This window comes from Stomoxys calcitrans, chromosome 2 (assembly GCF_963082655.1).
Source record: "Stomoxys calcitrans chromosome 2, idStoCalc2.1, whole genome shotgun sequence".
In the NCBI taxonomy this organism is placed as follows: domain Eukaryota; kingdom Metazoa; phylum Arthropoda; class Insecta; order Diptera; family Muscidae; genus Stomoxys; species Stomoxys calcitrans.
In genome coordinates this window covers 106471724-106492958 of record NC_081553.1, presented here as the reverse complement: position 1 = coordinate 106492958, position 21235 = coordinate 106471724, and the positions used below count along the sequence as shown (strand labels likewise).

At 39.5% G+C, this 21235-nt stretch overlaps 1 protein-coding gene across 16 annotated transcripts in view; it reads right to left on the bottom strand.

Moving 5' to 3' along the window:
• The window catches only part of LOC106081822 (protein lap4), a 704386-nt gene that overhangs the window by 116327 nt on the left and 566824 nt on the right, over window positions 1-21235 (bottom strand). For all 16 annotated transcript variants that reach the window (XM_059364098.1, XM_059364099.1, XM_059364100.1 and 13 more), the window contains one exon: window positions 4887-5295. In XM_059364098.1, coding sequence (XP_059220081.1) covers window positions 4887-5295 — 409 coding nt within the window. The remainder of the gene's footprint in view (window positions 1-4886; window positions 5296-21235) is intronic.

Below are 21235 nucleotides of genomic sequence, written 5' to 3'. Positions count from 1 at the left end.
AATACCCGTGGAACTTTTTTTCCAGTGAGAAACTTTTGAAGTTTAGTAAAAAAATTGGCCATTTTGGTCTTAAGATAACGGTGTTGTTTGATATCGAAATTAGCCAAATTAGCACTTAAAACTTTTCTTAATACCTCGACTTTGTGAAAATGGAAAGAAATGATAATGCTTTGACGGCCAAAGTTTGCGAAAACTTAAAGGAAATGGGAGTATCTTTTTTGAAAAATTTTGCAATTTTTTGACAAAAAAAATATTTTTCATATTGAAAACGATGCCATTTTTAAACCGCCAAAGATATTCACGTGATTCCTTTTGTATTTTATGCACACATATGCTGGCATAATTTGTGTGAAGTATGAAGTTTATAGCTTTAAAATTGACGGAGTTATTTAAAAAACACTGAAAAAAACCAAGGCCAAATTTTCATATTTTAAAATTAAACAATTCATAACTCCTTAACAGTACACGATGGCATGGTACTTTATGCATAAGTTTTTTAGATCTTGTCAAGCTCTTTCTCTAGAGTCCTAAATCATGTAAATCGGTTGAGTAGATCAAAAGTTATGGCCCCCAGAAGCTTGGAGAAGTCAAAAGTGGTCAACTTTGACACCCTGTAGCTCACCCTGTATTAAAGATATGGACCAACAACAGCACTTTTCTGAAAGCCTATGTCCTCCTCTACAAATGTCTAGAACATTTTGTATGGCTAAAATCAACAGATAAAAAGTTGTAGACTTATTTCCAATTTTTTTGCCATTTGGCCCACTGTGTGGTGGAGGCTATAAAAAGCCGCTCAAACTTTGGATACCCACCACCGCGGGTATATATGTAAATCACCTTTCGTCATAATCCGGTAGCAGCTATATTGAAATATGGTCCGATTTGGACCAAGTTCGGCATGGACATTGGGCGGCCTAATAAATAAAAGTCACTGCTCAATCTTGTAGAACAAAATATTGGTCTTTATGGCGACTATATCCAAATATAGACTCATCTGACCATATATTAGTCACTGTGTCAAATTTCAGCGAAATCGGATAATAAATGCGCCATTTGTGGGTCAAAGACCTTAAATCGAGATATCGGCCTATATGGCAGCTATATGCAAAACTGGACCGATCTGGGCCAAAAGATGTCGAAGGGCCTAACATAACTCACTGTCCCAAATTTCAGCAAATTTGGATAATAAATGTGGCTTTTATGGGCTTAAGACCCTACATCGGAAAATCGGTCTATATGGCAGCTATATCCAAAACTGAACCGATCTGGGCCAAATTAAAGAAAGATGTCGAAGGGCCTAACACAACTCACTGTTCCAAATTTCAGCAAAATCGGATAATAATTGTGGCTTTTATGGACTTAAAACCCTAAATCGGCGAATCGGTCTATATGGTACCTATATTCAAATCGGGATCGATCTGGATCAAATTGAATAAGGATATCGAAGGGCCTTACACAACTCAATGTTTCAAATTTTGGCTAAATCGGACAATAAATGCGCCTTTTATGAGTCCAAAGCCTTAAATCGAGTTTTGACTCAAATTTCAGCAAAATCGGAGAATAAATGCGCCTTTTATGGTCCTTAGACCATAAACCTGAACATCGGTCTCTATGGCAGCTACATCTTTCGATTTGGACTATATTCAGGCCAGATGTTGGGAGTCTTCATACATATTCGAGTCGGATGTCGAGGCCCCTCGTGCAAATTACTGTCTAAAATTGCAGCAAAATCAGACAATAAATGCGTCTTTTATGGTCTTTAGACCCTAAATCCGTAGATCGTTGTTGTTGTTGCTGTAGCAGTGTGTTGTACATTGAGGCGGCAGCCCTTGCCAATGAAGGACTTCATCGGGTCATTCCGGTACGTACAACCGGTTGCCATGGGATTGGTTCTAGATCATTCTCTATGGCAGCAACATCCAATTATAGCCCGATCTGGACCATATTCGAGACAGATGTTGGGAGCCTTCATAAATCTCACTATGTCAAATTTTAGCGCATTCGAGTAATAAATGCGCCTGTTGTAGGCCTAAGACCCAAAATCGGCAGATCGGTCTATATGGCAGCTATATCCAAATATGTTCCGATCTAGACCATTTTCGGTTCGGATATCGTCTGGCCTAAGAAAAGTCACTGTGTCATATTTCAGAGAAATCGGGTAATAAATGCTCTTGTTATAGGCTTAAGGAGGCAGGAGGCTACCTTGGCGCAGAGGTTAGCATGTCCGTCTATGACGGCGAACGCCTGGGTTCAAACCCAGCCGTGGACATCAGAAAAATTTTCAGCGGGGGTTATCCCTTCACTGATGCTGGCTACACTTGTAAGGTGTCCTGCAATATAGAAGAAATACGAGTGTGCGCAAAATTTCAACTAGCCTGATTACTACTGAGCGACTCGGACAGACACACGGACATCGTTAAATCGGCTTAGAATTTTACAACGATCCGAAATATATACACTTTGTACCATCGGAAATGGATATTTCGATAAGTTACATGTGATGGGTATAAAAAGAACGACAGTTTGGTTGTGTCTTTTATGGGCTGGTGGCATTATCTGTCTATTTTTCTTCAAAGACGACCGTGGAAGAAACATCACCGTCAACGACGAACATTATCTAGACATGATACCAGATGAGTGGATTTGGATTATGTGATTTCAACAAGATGGTGCCACATGCCACACAGCTCGTGAAACAATCGACATATTGTAGGATGAGTTTAGTGAAATGGCAAAAATGGCCGTGTGTTGGCCGCCAAAATCAAGTGACTTGAGGCCTCTTCAATATTTCTTGTGAGATGCGAGCAGTCATTGGTCTATGTGGACAAGCCAAGCACGATTGAAGCCTAAGAGTATAACATAAAATGTGCTTTTCGTGGAATACAGGCTGAAATGCTCGAAAAAGTGGTTCAAATTTTTACCTAAGGAATGGTTAGTTTTAACACCACTGGAAAAAACTACCGCGTCTTCAGGCAGGTTGTCAATCAGCATTTCACATGCATTTTGACGGGCAACAAAATCGCGTTCAGTTATTTTTTGCACAACATCCCATTTAAAGGGATGAAATTTAAGGTCTTGATGGAGAATTCCTCGAACAGTGGTGTCAGAAATTCCAATAGCAGCTGCGTTTTTGCGAGCCAAATACCGGGGAGAACGCACAACTGACTGTCTCACTCTTTCGACATTTTCCAAAGTTCTGATGGTCCATTAAAGTCCATTTATGGGTTTAGCGACACTTCCACACTCCCGTAATGAGTTAACCCGCGAAAGAATCGAATTACGACCGGGAACGAGTTTGTGAGGAGAAATTTTAAAGCGAGCGCCAAAGCCACGTTGCTTGGCTACAAGTTAACGAACGTTAGAAGATCTCGTCGGCGAATGCCCGCTGCTCTCTAGACCAGAGCATGATGGCAACTGATTGGGGAGAGAAACAAAATTGGGGACTTCCCCCTCCGGATGCGCCCGACTCCCTCCCCTCACCAACTCACCGCTAGTGAGTTTTTTCAAATAAGTAGGTTTCTCTGGCGCACCCTGTATGAGAGCTATATTAGGTTATAAACCTATGTGGGTCATACTTGACACGGCCGTTGAACGCCATAGCAAAACATGACGTGCAAAATTTCAGCCATCGGGTGGAGGCTGAAGAAGTTACGATCTGAGATCGATTTATAGGGCACCTATGTCAGGTTAAGAACCGATTAGGATCATTCTTGAAACAGTTGTCGGAAGTGATAACAAATCACTTCTTGCAAGAATTCAATCACATTGGATAAAAATTGCACCCTCTTAAGTCTCAAGAAGTTAAGATCCGAGATCGGTTTATATGGCAGTTATATCAGGTTATGAACCGAGTTAGACCACTCTTGGGTCAGTTATTTGAAGTAAAAAAAAACAAACAGCTCATTGTAAATTTCAGCCAAATAGGATAAGAATTGAGCACTAGAGTTATCTTGTGCTTGTATGTGGTCCTTTAGGGACCATATACAATACCGTGCCACATACAATACCGGGTCATATACAATATCGGGCCATATACTAATAGGAATCATTTGTGCAAAATTTTAAGCGCCTAGCTTTACTCCTTCGAAAGTTAAAGTGCTTTCGACAGACAGATGGACAGACGGACCGACATTACCAAATCGAATGTGACGATGGTCAAGAATACTTTGTTAAGGCTCATATCAATTACAGTAGTGTTACAAACGGAATGAAGAAATAAGTACAACCCCATTCCATGGTGGAGGGTAAAAAAATCAACCTTTATTTGTATTAAAAATATTAAAATTTTTTTTAAATTTTTTTTTTTCATTTAGGGTAATTGCAAACAAATCTTTTTTTGGGGGCGGTTTAAAAACTCCTGCTATGTTGTATGCTAAACAAATTATCAAAATATTCCATTTCTTCCAACATAACTCAAAGTAGGAATTTAATTATAGCTCACAAGCCCCAGTGTAATTTGATAAATTTCACAAAAGAAGCTACTACAGGCCCTAAAAGGCAGTAAAACAAAGCCAATGTGTGAGTGAGTGAGGGAGTGAAAAGGGATATTTCAAACACAAAGCAAGTATTGGGGTATATAGTGTAAAGAGGGTGTATAAGTGTGAGTGTATGTAAAATTGCACACAAATGCAATTAGGTGCACAATGAATACATGTGAGAGTGTAGTGAGTGAGTGAGTAGGAGGATAAGTGTTTTTTTTTTTGTTTTTAGTAAACTTTAGCCCAAACGAAAAATTACTTTCACCAAAAACCAAAAAATTATATATATTTCGAAAGATATTTTCTCAGATTGCATCAAAGTAAAAAATGTAACACACATTGGGTTTAACCAACAATTTGTCATTGTTATCAACGCAAAAGGTTATATGACACAAAAAATGCACTTACCTTATGTCTTCCGCATCATTGTCATCGTCATCAGGATCCTCATTGTCGTCATGCTCATCATCATCATCATCGTCATCACTGCATTCGCGCAGGGTATTCCGCTTGTCATTACCATTATTTGCATAATGCCGCTGGTGACGACGGTGCATATCAACTGCATCCCCATTATCATATTCAGTTTCTTCGTCGTCATCATCATCATCATCATCATCATCATGGATGTCTTCGACATCCTGCTGCACTGCCTTTTGGTTGTTGTCATTTGTGTTGTCTTGTTGACGCCGTCTTCTATTGGCATCATCCAATAATCGCGATTTATTCTTATCACCGCGTAATGTTGCAATTTTACGCTCCTCCTCTTGTTTGAGCTTTTCAACTTCGTCTTTTGACAGGAACGAGAAAACTTTGTCTATAACAATGGACCGTTGGCAATGCATGAAAATGAAGAAAAGTCAAAGAAAAAGAAAAATCAAAGAATGTTCAATAGAAAGTTTATGGCAATGCGCTAAAAGTTACACGGAACAATGCAAGAGTTGTTGATCTATTAATCGGATAATCATTAGCACTCGATGAACTTTTAATTGTGTCCAATCGGCAAAAGTTATGAATTCTGAAGCATTAAAATGTAAATAAATATTTTTTTTTTTGAATGTTATCTTGTGATGCAATGTTGCTGATATCATTTTGAAAAAGTAAAGTTTTAATCACCAATACAAATTGTATCAGAAACTTTAGTTGCAAGGAGGTTTAAAACTTTTCCAATTAAATTTGATTTTACCCTAAGACAAGAAATCTTTGAATATGGTTTGAATATGGTGAGCTAATCAAAAATTCTTTTGCTCATTGCAACATTTGCAGTCTATGCCAGAGTAGCCCGAAAGCTAAATAGAGACAGAGTGGTTTATGCAGTCATCAATACGAACTGTGCTTACTAGCAATCAATAGTAGACAATATGATCTGAACTGATTTATAATAAAGGGTGATTTTTTTGTCAACACTGGTTTAAACAGCTCACGCATGTTTCGTGTTTTCTTTCACTGTTAAACATCTTCAGTTTGTTCTATAATTTTACCTTGAATCGTCTTACAAACGAAAAAAGCTAGCAAATTATTGAATTTTGTTATCAAACTGCGTGCTCAGTTAAAAAAGTCCATCATTCGCTGCTTATTCTTCAGCGACGAAGCTCATTTTTGACTCAATAAGCAGAATTGTCGATTTTGGAGTCCTCCTTCTCCTCCTCCTCCTTTTTATAGCCGAGTCCGAACGGCGTGCCGCAGTGCAACACCTCTTTGGAGAGAAGTTTTACATGGCATAGTACCTCACAAATGTTGCCAGCATTAGGAGGGGAAAACCATCGCTAAAAATTGTTTCTGATGGTTTCGTCAGGATTCGAACCCAGGCGTTCAGCGTCATAAGCGGACATGTTAACCCCTGCGCTATGGTGGCCTTCATTTCGATATCTGATGAGGTCGAATACTTAGGCGTGATCTTGGACAGGAAACTGAATTAGAAGTATCACATTCAGGAGCGTACCGAGAAGGCTCACATAGGTTGGGCACTATGTAGATGGGCCGTAGGCTTGAAATGGGGCTTGAATCCGATGATAGTCCACTGGCTCTACGTGATTAGACCAATACTTACATACGCCTCAGTAGTTTGGTGGACTGCAACATAAGTACCATATGGCAGGTTCAGAGAATATGTTGTTTTGGCATAGGCGAAGCAATGAGAACCACGCCAGCTAGGGTACTGGAGACTATTCTAGATATCCCACCCTTTGACATACAGATTAAGTGTGAGCAGCCACTGCGGCTATGAGACGTAAGGCGATGGGAGAATGGATTGAGGATGGGAGCAGCTCATAGCATCGCGGTATAATCGAGGCGAGGATAGGAAACCTGGGAGGAAGGGAAGAGGTTTCCGATAGGATACCTGAAATGATTCTTGAGGTCGAATGCGAGTCACTGCTGCCATCGGCACATGTTTGGATTGATAGAACCCTAGTATTGCCATCTGGAAGATCATTTTACACGGATGGGTCATAGCTAGATAACAGAGAGAACCCAGGGACTGAGATCTGTTTTAGATTGCCTGACGGAGGAGTGTCTGGCGATCACGGAATGCGTGAGGTGGTGTGGTACTAAACCGAGGACGTCGAGTGTGAACATCTTACGGACAGTAAAATTGCCATAAACAACAACCAGGACAATAAGCTCACGAACAGTCTCGCAGAGTAAAAAGGAGATTAACACCTTCTCTGAGGATGGCAAAATCCGCATCGTTTAGGTTCCGAGTAAGGGAAAATGAAAGGCAGACGGTTTGGCGGTTGAGGCCAGAGGACTGCCGTCAATAAACATGGTTAACCCGAAGCCTTTCGGGTCGACGCAGTCCGAGTTAAGGGCGTGGGCGACGAATGCGCATGCAACCCTGTGGAACAGCGAAACGGCGAAAATCCTATGGGGGAATCCAGATCGTGAGAAGACGAGGCTATTACAGAAAGGAAGTAAGAAGGACGCCAGTTTAGCTATTGTTATCAGAACGGGACACATAGGACTACGAGCTCACTTATGTAAACTCGGTGCGGCAATTGTAGCAGGTGTAGGAAGATGCATGCGGGGAAGATGATGAGACGTTAGAGCATTTACTTTTTCATTGTCCAGCTTTCGCGTCTAACAGATACCGGCCATTAGGTGGGGACACTATACCAGACATGAACCAACTTAGGGTCTTTGCCTATCTTAGCCTTCTAAATCTTAAGTAAATGGTCTTCTTGGGAGCAGGTGATGGTACCATCATCGGCTCCCTGTTCGTTGGGTTTCATTGAGACTCCTGTCGCTGCACTGCCTAATGTTTCAATATTAGGATCTTTACCTATCCCAGAATTCCAAATCTTTAAGTCGGTGATGGGTCCGTCGTCGGGTTCTTGTTTGTTAGGCTCTGTTGGGTCTCTCGCCACTGCACTGCCTGATATTTTAGTAATAGGATCTTTGCTTCTCCTAGCCTTTCCAACATTGAAAGATGCCGCAATTGTCTCGTTGTCGGCTCCCTGTTTGTTGGGCGGTGTTGCGTCACCTGCTACTGATGTCGCAGAATGCGAATTTCTGCCTATCCTATTCTTCACAATCTTGGAAAAGACAGCTTTGCTCCCGCAGTGCGCCAGGCCTTTAGTCTTGACCAAACTTGTCACGGAGACTTGATCAATGCACAAAGAGAGTTCCTTCCTCCTTCTCCTTCCTGTGGAAGACCTCCCACGTCTCTGCGACCAAACCTTCGTTTTGCTTATCGAAGAATCGCAACATCCATTCCATCGCAAATTTACTGCCCAATCCCTAGCGGGGATGCACTGCCGATATTAATGACTGCATAAGTCAGCTCATCTCTGTTGTGCTTCCTTGCCAATCTGGCGCAAGAGAATGGGCGGCTCCTTACCATTCTCAGCGACCATCTTCCCCTTCCGTGTTGGCTGTGGTCCCCTATTGGAAGTCACAGTCCTACATGAAGACTCAGTGGCCGTGTGCGCTTCCTTCGTTCCTATTGCAACTTTGTCTACCTCCGCAGGGCATTGTCTCGAGTCTCCATTGGGGAATGGCTGGCTTAGTTTTCCCAGAGTACTTGAAAGCGGGGAGCTCTTTTTGTTTGTTTGTTTATTGAGTGTAACACCAGCACAACAAGATTATATCTTATATGTTAATGTGCTGATTCGCAATAGAGTATATAAAATAATGATTATTCTTTTTAAAAGGATAATAACTAATCTTAACATTTTAAATTATAGTAGTAAATATTAAGGACATTTAAAGAAAAATAATTCGTAGTTCATTTAAAAAATTTAAATAGCTCATTTTTGAATGAGGTTGCATTGCTTATGCTCTGTATGTTGGGAGGTAGGTTGTTCCAGAGACGCGTACTATGTACAATGTACTGTCGTTCAGAGGTTTGTGTGGCAAATCGTGGTTGAATGAGTTTTAGGCCACGGTTGGATCTGGCGAATTTCAGATGTTTGTGTAGGTATTCAGGTTCTTTTGTGTAGATTACCTTGTGCAGAAGAAGTAGACATCTGACATTCAGTAAGTTTGAAAAAGTTAAGTTAAATATTTGGTATGTAAATTGTGATATACGAGCTTGTCGACTTTTGTTAAACACATATCTTGCAATATCATTGTAAGCAACATTAAGCTTTCTACTGGTGTCTGCATCACAATTCGCAAATATCTCGCATCCATATAACAGTGTGGGAATTAAATAACTTTTTGCAAGTAACATTCGGATGTGAAAAGGAGTTGACAAGCGAACAGTCCATAAATTTCGCAGCATCCCACGTACTTTGCCAACTGTTGCATTAATGTGATTTGTCCACGTTAAGGTTGAATTAAAAGTCAATCCTAAATTTGTGGCTACTTGTACAAGATTCACTACAGAGTTACCAATTTTCACAACGAGATCATCAGTTATTGTCACATTTCTTTTACTTATCAGAATCAGTTTGGTTTTGGATGGATTTAAACATAATGCATTATTAACAGCCCAACAATGTATTAAGTCTAAATCAATATTTATGTTAGACACACAGGTTTGGATATCTTTCAGTTTGCAGTATGTGTAAAGTTGGACATCGTCAGCATACATTTGGATTTTAGATGTTGCAGGCACATCAGGCAGATCATTTATATACATGGAAAATAAAAGAGGGCCAAGGATAGAACCTTGAGGTACTCCTTTAAGGACATTCAGAGAGTTAGACCAACTATTGTTATAAAAAACAGACTGCGATCTTTGCGTCAAATATGATGATATCAGCTTGCAAGACGTCTCGGAGAAATTAAATAATTTCATAAGTTTTAGGACAAGAATATTATGGTTTACAGTGTCAAAGGCCTTACTGTGATCCAAAAGAAGGAGAAAGGATATCATTCCGTTATCCATACTTTGACGAAGGTTTTCAATTACATCAATCAGAACAGTGGTACAACTTCTTTTCTTTCTAAATCCAGATTGCCAGTTAGATAACAAATTTTCAGATTTCAGAAAATGCTCAATTTGGTTAGCCATTATGCGTTCCAGTGCTTTAGACAGGTATGGTAAAATGGCGATGGGACGGTACTCATTTTTTGATTTGCGAATAGGTACAATTTTTGCATGTTTCCATTCAAGCGGAAAAGTGGATTTAGTTAGAACAGTGTTAAATATATATGTTAAATATGGCAGAATCTTTGGCACAATTATTTTAATAAATCGTGGATTTATTTCATCAGTTCCGATCGCATTAGATTTAATGGACAGAATGCTGTGTAGAACCTCAGTTTCATTTACACAGCGAAAGGAAAAAGGATTTTCAACAGCTACCATGCACATATTTTCATATATATTTTCAGTAGGATAGACAGTGTTTATTGAAACAAAATTCTCATTTAGTTCATTTATGTTCATGTTGGGTTCCAGCTGAGTATTGCGTTTTTCTCCAACGCCAATTTTTCGTATCTCATTCCATTTAGAGCGACTATTAACAGCATTCTGAAATTTATTATGAAAATACAATGTCTTTGCCTCAGTTATACACTTTCCAACAGCTCTTCTAGCATTTTTAAAATGTTCATGTAGTTGTGAGGTTCTAAAACGTTTCCAACGTCTATATGAAAAGTTTCTTTCATCAATCAAAGTTTTTATTCGCTGGTTAAACCAAGGTGGTTGTGAATATTTAATTGTTATTGTTTTCTCTGGAACACATCGATTGTATATTGAACAGATCCAGGCCGTCTTACATAAACAAGGCCACGAAGCGAAAAAACAGACTCCAGATGTTTTTGTCGCTTAAGCTTCAGTGCATTTTGAAAAATTTTGTAATTATGGTTTGTCAGGTTCTCATTTATATAGAACGGTTTATTAGAGTCAAAACCTGCATGACTCAATACCAGGTTTGAATTAATTGATTTTCTAAACCTCGCAATATTTTTTAAGACAAAGTTTTTGTCAAATGGCGTTGCTAAATGAACCATAATTACAGAGTCTGAAGAGTTATTCTGGTTACGAACGTTGTCCAGACGGTACATAGCTCTAATCGTTGGGATCGCTATGTTAATTGTGTCACAAATATTTGCAAAAATTTGGTACAGGTTCTCCCCATTTTCGGAAGGTATGCCATTTATTCTCAGATCGCAAGCCACTTGGTTGTTTTCAAATTTTTGCTGATTTGCTTTCAGTAATTGAATTTGATTTTTCATTTCAGTCATTGTATTTTCCATACCATCAATTTTGTCCACGACTGTTGTTACTTTGTCAACCCTTTCATTGAGTTTCACATATTTTTCATTTAATTTAGATATCTCGCACTTGATGTCGGCCATACTCTTATCTATGACAGCTAAGAGACGCGACTCAGTTTCAGATAAAAGAGATTTTAAAAGCTCTGTTTGCTTCTCAAATCTCTTATCGATTAACATAAGCATTCGGTGTGGAGAGTCATAATTTGAAAGCCGCGGAGTTTTGTTGACACTTTCCTCACTTATGCTCATCCCCTCTCTCATTCGTTTTGGCGCCAACAACAGAGACTCTCCAGGAGAAATATTGTTGTTGGATGAAGATATTATTTTCACTGATGGCACTTCAGACATGATGAGTTAACTTTAATGTTTCTCAGGGTTAATTGTTGTTGTTGTTGTTTTAGTTCTTCACTTTTTTCTAGTTTAGCACTTTGATATGTGGTTTTGTTTTGTTTTGAATTTGTATTTGAAGCCTGTGTTGTATTCTTTTTTGTAAATAACACGACGGTGATTTGCCAAGCAAACAGTATGAACAAAAATTAAACTTTGTCAGTTAAAAAACACTTTTAAACATTTGAAATAATTTATTTTTGAGGAGCGTTTTAAAAACACGTCTGTACGCAAAGAGAGTTCTGTTTGGTCGTGCACCGGATAGCTTCTTCTTCAGTATTTTAGTAGTGTTATGCTCTTCAGTAGATCTAATTCTTTTTCCAGCTTCCGTAGAGATGCCTGGAATGTCAGTACGATCTCTTCCAGCATCCTGCACTTTTGCCCGATTACGCTGCCGAGACATACTCCTCTGTCTCCTTCGTCGTGCACCGGATAGCTTCTCGGTCTGCTTGTAAGCTTAGCAAAGCCATCGCCCACTTCCGCCGTCATCCCGATGCCCTTATCTCTCGATTCGGCTGAGATGACTGTTTCATTGAATCAGAAACTCCACCTTTACTTAAAAGCTGGGGACGAACTGTGCATCCCTCTGGTTTATACGTCTCTTCCTCATTTATTAGTCTGATAAGTAGCATGGAATTCCTAAGTTGATATTCTTTTTCGATTTAACTTCTTTTTATGTGGAGCTCACAACAAGCCGATTACTGGCTTAGGTTAATGTCCATAGTGGACTGGTGCGGGTTAATGTATGGTACAATTTTCGGAAGTCATAACAAAACTCATCGTACACAATTTCAGGCGAATCGGATAACAATTGCGGCGCCCAGAGGCTCAAAATATCAACTCGGCAGATCGGTTTATAAGGAAGCTACATCAGGCTATTGACTTATATGGACCGTACTTGGCACTGTTATTGGAGGTCAACCTAAAAAACACTTCGTGTAGATTTTCAGCCAAGTCGGTCAAAAATTGGGGTTTCAGGGACTAAAGAAGTCAAGTCAGACACTTTTTGCAAAAGTAAGCCAAATCAGAAAAAAATTTGGCTTCCAAGAGTCAAATCAGGTTATCATATTATAATCAAATCAGGGAATCATATCTGAATCAATATGGCTCATTTGCAATCCCCAACGACCTACAATAATAAGAAGTCTCTATGCATAATTTCAAGCGGACATTTGTGTTTCATTATGACTTCCAACAACTGTGCTGAGTATGGTTGAAATCGGTCCATAACCTGATATAGCTGTAGCATATAGCATATAAACATATATGGGGTCTTGACTTCTTGAGCGTCTAGAGTGCGCAATTCCCATCCAATTTGGCTGAAACCGATCTGGGGTCTTGACTTCTTGAGCGTCTAGAGTGCGTAATTCCTATCCGATTTGGCTGAAATTTTGCAAAACGTGTTTTGTTAAGACTTTCAACAGATGTGCTAAGTATGGTTCTGGTCGGTCCATATCCTGGTATAGCTGCCATATAAACCGATCTGGGGTCTTGACTTCTTGAGCGTCTAGAGTGCGCAATTCATATCCGATTTGGCTAAAATTTTGCATGAGGTGTTTTGTTATCACTTTCAACAGATGTGCTAAGTATGGTTCAGGTCGGTCCATAACCTGGTATAGCTGCCATATAAACCGATCTGGGGTCTTGACTTCTTGAGCCACTAGAGGCGTAATTATTTTTCCGATTTGGCTGAAATTTAGCATGACGTGATTTGTTATGACTTCAAAAAACTTTGCTATGAAGTTCAAATCGGTCCATAACCTAATATAGCTGCCTTATAAACCGATATGGGATCTTGACTTCTTGAGCCTCTAAAGGGCGCAAGTATTATCCGATTTGGCTAGAATTTTGTTCAACGGCTTCTCCCATGACCTTTAACACACGTGTCGAATATGGTATGAATCGGTTTCTAGCCTAATTCAGCTCCCCTATAAACCGATCTCCCTACTTTACTTCTTCAGCCCCTAAAGTGCGCAATTCATACTAGATTTGACTGAAATTTTACACAAGACTTCTACTATGGTCTCCACTATTCAATACAATTATGGTCCGAAATGAGCCATAACTTGATATTGTTCCAATAACATAGCAATTCTTTTCTTTTATCCTTTTTTTGTCTTAAAAGAGATACCGTGGAAAGAGCTCGACAAACGCGAACCATGGTGGAGGGTATATAAGATTCGGCCTGGCCGAACTTGGCACGCTTTTACTTGTTTTCTTTGAATTTACCATAAGCAGACATTACTCTTTGCGTGCTTTTTGAAAAGAAAATTCCTGGTGTATGCGTTTGTGGCAAATTGGCCACGCAATATTAATTAGCTTCGATTTTCTTTGTTAGCCATAGTTAACAAAAGCTTAAGCACTTAAAGGATAATTTCATTGAAACAATTAGACCAAGTCTTACTTTTCTGACTGTAATGAAAGTCATTCGTCATGGGTCAATGCTTACTATTCTTATAACAATTTTCCCATAATCATGGCATACAAAAATTTTGAACTTCAAAGTTCATGGAATTAATGCCTGTGGTCTCTACAAGCCCACCAATAACTTAAAAATCTTTTATCAGGCTTAATGTTTTTCACTTCATTTTCTTATTTTTTCGCGTTTTTTTAAAGCTTATAGAATAGCTAAACACCGCAACACCACATTGTGGCGAGAATATCGACCATCCAACAAATAGAGGCGGCAACTTTAAGTCTAAACTTTGTATTCATGCTTGCTGGCAGCTGCTAATTATATGGCAAAAAACGTGGGACTTTTACCAAGTTCTGACCGCCCCCATCTTCTCCCAGCCCAAGGATGGCGGAAGCAAATGCACTTCAAGCTTTGGGGAGAAAGTTTGCAGCCGCAACATAGCGGATGGTTGTTGGCAGACCAGCCCAAAAACGAGAGCAAAAACCCAAGCAAACTGAACTAAAGAAAAGAAAATGTTCTCAAAGAAAATTTTGTTCTGGCAGTTGTTTTTTTCCAAATTGAGGCTAAGGCTTATTCGGCAGGGCATTGAAATATGAAGAAGCTCTTGGCCATTGTTGAAGATGCGAAACGAGACTAGACAGCATAGGCGTAGGATAGGAAGAGGGATGGGGAAAAGGAAATTACAAACTAAATGGAACAAGTAAAAGCGTGCTAAGTTTGGTCGGGCCGAATCTTGGAAAGCCAGCACCATGGATTCGGCTTAAATATGGAAGCTACATCAGGTTATAGACCGATTTAGACCGTACTTGGCACAGTTGTTGGAGTATGTGCAAAATTTCAGCCAAATCGGTCCAAAATTGAGGCTTCCAGGAGCTCAAGAAATCAAATCGGGAGATCTGGAAGTCATAGCAGAATGTTCAAAATTTCAGCCAAATCGGATGAATATTGAGGCTTCCAGGGCCCAAAGAAGTCAAATCGGGAGATCGGTTTATATGGGGGCTATATCAGATTAACAACAGATTTGAACCATACTTGGCACAGTTATTAGAAATCAAAACCAAATGCAAAATTTCAGCCAAATCGGACAAAACTTGTGGCTTTCAGGGGATCAGGAAGTCAAGTCGGGAGATCGGTTTATAAGGGACCGATTTGGACCGTACTCAAAACAGTTGGAGTCACAACAGAACACCGCATGCTAAGCTTCAGCCAAATCGGATGAAAATTGAGGCTTCCAGGGGCTCAGGAAGTCAAATCGGAAGATCGGGTTATATGGGAGCTATATCCAAATCTGACGATATGGCCCATCCCCGATATGTCCAATCCCCAACGACCTACATCAATACTAAGTAGCGGTGCAAAATTTCAAGCGGTTAGCTTTACGCGTTCGACCGCTATCGTGATTTCGACAGACGGACGAGGGTAGTTCGTCCCAGATCAATATTTCGAGGTGTTACAAACGCAATGACTGGTGGGCATAAAAATGGTAGAAATTAGGGATTTTTTTTTAGAAAATCTAAATTCGCTATAAATTTCTAGGAAAATCGAATTTCAAGGAATTTTCTAGAAAATCTAAATTCTAATTAATTTTCTTTTTCCATCAAGATCGAATCTTTTATGTTTGTGCCTTTTTACATTGTCTCGAAATCTATTTGGGAATTCTAGAGAATATTGTCTGGTTTGATGAAAAATGATCTAATTTTGATAAAACTTTCCATGAAAACCGAATTTGGATCGGTCGGTTTGTGTGTTCCTTATAGACTCAAAAACAGCTGAACCGATTTTCTTGAAATTTTCACAAATGGTGAATATGATCCCGTGGTACTACATTTTTTGATATCTGAAGGGGGAGCGGACTCTCCCCTTTACCCTTATTTTCAGAAACCCCAGATATCGGAGATGGGTGGTGCAATTTAAGCGAAATTTTGTGTGCTATTTTATAGTAACCTACAAACAAAAATTTAATAACCAAATATCGGATGGGGTACCTAGGGGGTACGCCCCACCCAAAACCTACCTAATATATATATAGACCAATCACAACAATATGGGACTCAAATGAAAGGTATGTAAGAGTACAATACGAATCTAATGCCCAAATGTGGGACCAAGTGTTTGGGGGACCACCCCAACCCCCAAAACACCCCTAAATTGGACATATTTACCGACCATGGCAATATAGGACTCAAATGAAAGGTATTTGCGAGTAGAATACGAATCTGATATACAAATTTGGGACAAAGTTTCTGGGGGTCCACCCCTTCCCCAAAACACCCCCAAACAGGACTTATTTACGGACTTTGGCAATATGGGGCTTAAATAAAGGGTATTTGAGTTTAGAACACGAATCTGATATCCAGATGTGGGACCAAGTGTTTGGGGGGCCGCCCATCCCCCGAGAACATACCCCAAAGAAGACAAATTTACGACCATTACAATATGGGACTCTAATGAAAGGTCTTTCGAAGTAAAGCACGAATCTGATATCAATGTTCGGGAAAAGTGTCTAGGGGGCCACCCATAACACTACCCAAATAGGAAGTATTTGCTGACCATCGCAATTGCAAGAGGCTCAAATAAGAGATATTTTTTAGAAGCATACGATTGTGATATATACTTTTAAAGCCAAGTCCCTGAGTGGCCGCCCCATCTTCCAAAACACCCCCCAAACCGGTCATATTTTCCGACTATGGAAAAATGGAGCTCAAATGAAGGTTATTTGGAAAAGACCATGAATGTGACATCAACATTCGTGACCAACCGTCTAGGGGACGTCCCACCACCATAACAACCCCCAAGTAGGACGTATTTGCTCACCAAGACAATTAGGGTCTTCAAGACTGTGGAGATCGATATTCATTGTTTTTAGGACCCATACCCCAAAAGGGACGTATTTGCCTGCTTTTTCAATAAGGGGGTTTAAGTGAATGGTATTTGAGATTAGAAAACGAATTTGATAACCAATTTTGAGGCCAATGGCAATATGGGGTTCAAATATATAAGAATAGAGCACGTTACTGATATATTTTCAGGGCTTAGTGATTTCAGAGAAGATCATCACAACTTCTATGAAGGACAAACTTCTTTGCGATTTCCCTTCGACCCCATGAAAAAATTTTCTCCTACGCCATAATTTTCGCTTCTTCCTAGCTGACCACAATATTTCAAGCAACATTTTGCAGCCATAGTGTTGTGACAAAAAAAATACATATATTATGGGTGGGGAGAAAGTGGAACAAATGAAACTTTATTATGACAAAGTTAAAATCACTTCAGTGCAGGCAAAAGGAATTTAAAGTGATTTCTTCAAGTTGGGAAAAAGTGGAAAAGTTTGCCCCTGAACACAAAAAAGGGACACTTTTGTGAGTGAGTTTATGTGTCTATGTATGTGTGTGTGTTGGTATTTTGCTTTGCCAAGTTCGTTGAAGTAGTGCTAGGCGGACAAAGACAACTATAAGAAGTTTTGCAAGGATATGTTCAACATTTGATGACTTATTAAGACAAATTTCTTGTGAAAATTTTAGCGTCTTAGCAAAACAATTTTCAGGCATAGCAATTCTGTCCAAATTTTTTTCTGTTTTAGTAACAAAAACAAAACTGTAATGCTGTTAAAACTTAACGTTGCTTGTAAATTTGTGGTTAGTAAAAGCATAAAACATCACATTTCTGGACTAAGACGAGAGGAAAAATTTTCTACCAAAATATCTGCATTGGAGCCAAATACCCTGAAACAAAATATTTGTGGCTAAACGAGACAAGAAAGTCGTAAAAAGGCATATAAGAAAACAAGTAATAGGGTGCTAAGTTCGGACGGGCCGAATATTTGGAACCCACCACCATGGATTCTGCTAAAAATTTCTACAAACTAAATTTCGTTGAAGGGCAAAATTTTATTTTACATATCAAACTTCTGTCAAACTATCAAATATAAAGTTTCTAGGAACCGAATAATAATCGGTTCCGAGAGACCGGTTTATATGGGAGCTATACCAGGTTATAGACTGATTTGACCTCACTAGGTACAGTTGTTGGAAGTCGTCACAGAACACCGCATGCCAAATCGGACAAAAATTGCGGCTGGTAAGGGCTCAAGAAGTCTAATCGGGAGATCGGTTTATATGGGAGCTATATGAGGTTATAGACCTTATTTGAACCATACTTGTCACAGTTTTGTTAGAAGTCATAACAAAACACTATAAGCAAAATTGTAGCTAAATTGGACATAAATATCGGGTTGTAAGGGCTTAAGAAGTCAAATCGGGAGATCGGTTTATATGGGAGCAATATCAGGTTATACACCGATTTGGACCGTACATGACACTGCTATTAGAAGCAATAAGCGAACACTACATGCAAAATTTCAGCTAAATCGGACAAAAATTGGAGATTTTAAGGGCTCAAAAAGTCAAATCTAGAGATTGGTTTATATTAAATAACTATTAAATTAAACCAGTGAGGAAAGCCAAAAGTCGGGCGGAGCCGATTATTTAATATCCTACACCACCTGGTGTACGTAGTACTTTTCATATGTAGAACTAATCTCGAAATCTAGTCAGACTTTAATTTGGATACCTATTGAAATATGAAATAGAACCTTGTAAGATTTTGGATTTCTACATCCTTAAAAGACCACTCTTGCCCTATACACCTGCAAGAGAGCCATTGGCAAAAGTTGGGGATTTATACCGCGTGTCTTGCATAGAGTATATACTGCAGTTGTCAGACCTATAATGACATATGGTGTTGTGGTCTGGTGGACGGCGCTTCACAAATCCACCTACTGCTCAATACTTAACCGGATCCAAAGGATGGCTTGTTTGTGCATCGCAGCTGCACTGAGGACGACACCATCTGAAGCACTAAATTTAATGCTACATCTTATGCCTCTGGACATTGTGGCTACGCAAATTGCAGCGACCACTGCCGTGAGATTAAGAGAAGTTTCTCATTGGTAATGTGGCCGCTACGGACACTATGTTATCCTTGATACAATATACGATGTTTCAGGCAGTGTGGATTACACCCTACCTGAGTCGTTTTTTGGTACAAAGTACTCCTGAAAGAACCGATTGGAAATACGATATCCCTGGTAATAGAAGTTACATAGACTTCTATACGGAATGTTCCAAACTAAACGACCAGGAGGGCTTTGGGGTGTACTCTAAAGATCTACAACTGGTCAATGGTTACCGGACCACTGCAGTGTTTATCAAGCAGAGATCCTTGTTATTAAGGAAGTGGTGGAATGGCTAAGATGTAATGTCATTACGACTATAAATATCTTCTCAGACAGCCAGGCACCCATTAAATCACTGGAGGAGGTATTTCTGAACATAAAAACTGCCCTCGACTGTCGCAGATTTCTCAACGAGATGGCTGAACAGTTCAAAATTCACTTGTTCTGGGTGCCAAGCCACAGAGATATCCCAGGGAATCGAAAGAGGACGAGCTTGCGAGACTAGGAACTACCTTACACACTCCAGGGACACTGGAATGTGTGGGTATGCCTCTAGCGACATCTAAGCTAAGTCTTCAGGACCAAGCCCGAAGGGCAACGAATGATAGATGGTCACAAAGAGGGGGCTGTGAGCATTTCAAAACTATGTAGCCTTATCTAGACTTGAAAAGATCTACTGCTTTGCTGTCATTGGCTAGAACAGACGTCTCAGTCAATGTGTCCGTCATGACAGGTCACTGTCTCGCATTAGGACTTTAAATAAAACAACCCACGCACAATTTTGTAGAAATCCGGCCAAAATTGTGCCAACTACAGCCTTTAAATTCCATATCGGATGAAAGATATATAAGGGAGCTATATCTAAATCTGTATTTAAATCTATATCTAAATCTGAACACATATGAGGACGTTGAATAAAACACCCACCAAAATTTGTAAAGATCCGACCAAATTTGTGGCTTCTACAGCCTTAAAAGACCATATCGGCTGAAATATATATATATGGGAGCTATATCTAAATCTGACCCGATTTTTATGAAATTTCGCACACATTTGAAGACGTCAATTTAAGCACCTCATGCCAAATTTTGTAAAGACCCGACCAAAATTGCGGCTTCTACAGTCTTAATAGGTAAAATCGGATGAAAGTTATATATGGGAGCCATATCTAAATCTGAACCGACTTAGTTAAATTTTGCACACGTATATATTTGGTAAATATCGGACCAAAATTGTGGCTTCTACAGCTTTAAAAGGGCACATCGGATGAATTATATATATGGGAGCTATATCTAAATCTGGCGTTCGTCCTTGGACCACAAAAGAGATTTATGTAAAATTTTGTGAAAATTGGACCACAAATGCGACCTGTAACTTGATTACAAGAATACATGGATAGACAGACAGACGAACATGACTAAATCGAATCAGGAAGTGATTCTAAGCCGATCCGCATACTTATCGATGGGTCAAGCTCTTCTCCTTCTTAGCGTTGCAAACAAATGCACAAATCTATAATACCCTGTACCACAGTGGTGGTGTAGGAAACAATTCTCACTAGCAACACAAGAAATACAAAATTAATATCTCTGTGTAGTTTTTTTTTCTGCGTTATTTTCGACTTTTCGCCTATCCGACTTCAAAATCGAATATATTCGACTTTTGAATCATTGAAAGTGGACTTCGACTTTTCAACTTTTCTACACAAAAAGTCGACTAATCGATTATTCGAAAGTCGACATTGGGATCCCTGGTACATCATCAATAACAACATTGCGCTATATCTAACATAATACCTCCACCATAGGATGGGGGTATACTAATTTCGTCATTCAGTTTGTAACTCCTCGAAATATTCGTCTAAGAGCCTAATAAAGTATATATATTCTTGATCGTCATGACATTTTCAGTGGAACCATCCATGTCCGTCCGTCCGTCTGTCTGTCAAAAGCACGCTAACTTTTGAGGGGGTCAAGCTAGCTACCTGAAATTTTGCACAGATACTTTCTATCAGCGTGGGTCGGTTGGGATTGTAAATGGGCCATATCGGTCCATGTTTTGATATAGCTGTCATATAAAGCGATCTTGGGTCTTGATTCCTTGAGCTGCTATAGGGCAGAATTCTTATTCAATTTGGCACAAGGTGTTTTATTATGACTTCCAACAACTGTGCTGAGTATGGTTTAAATCGGTCCATAACCAAATATAGCTGCCATATAAACCGATCTGTGGTCTTGACTTCTTGAGCCACTAGAGGGCGTAATTATTATCCGATTTGGCTGAAATTTTGCATGAGGTGTTTTGTTATGACTTTCAACAAGTGTGCTAAGA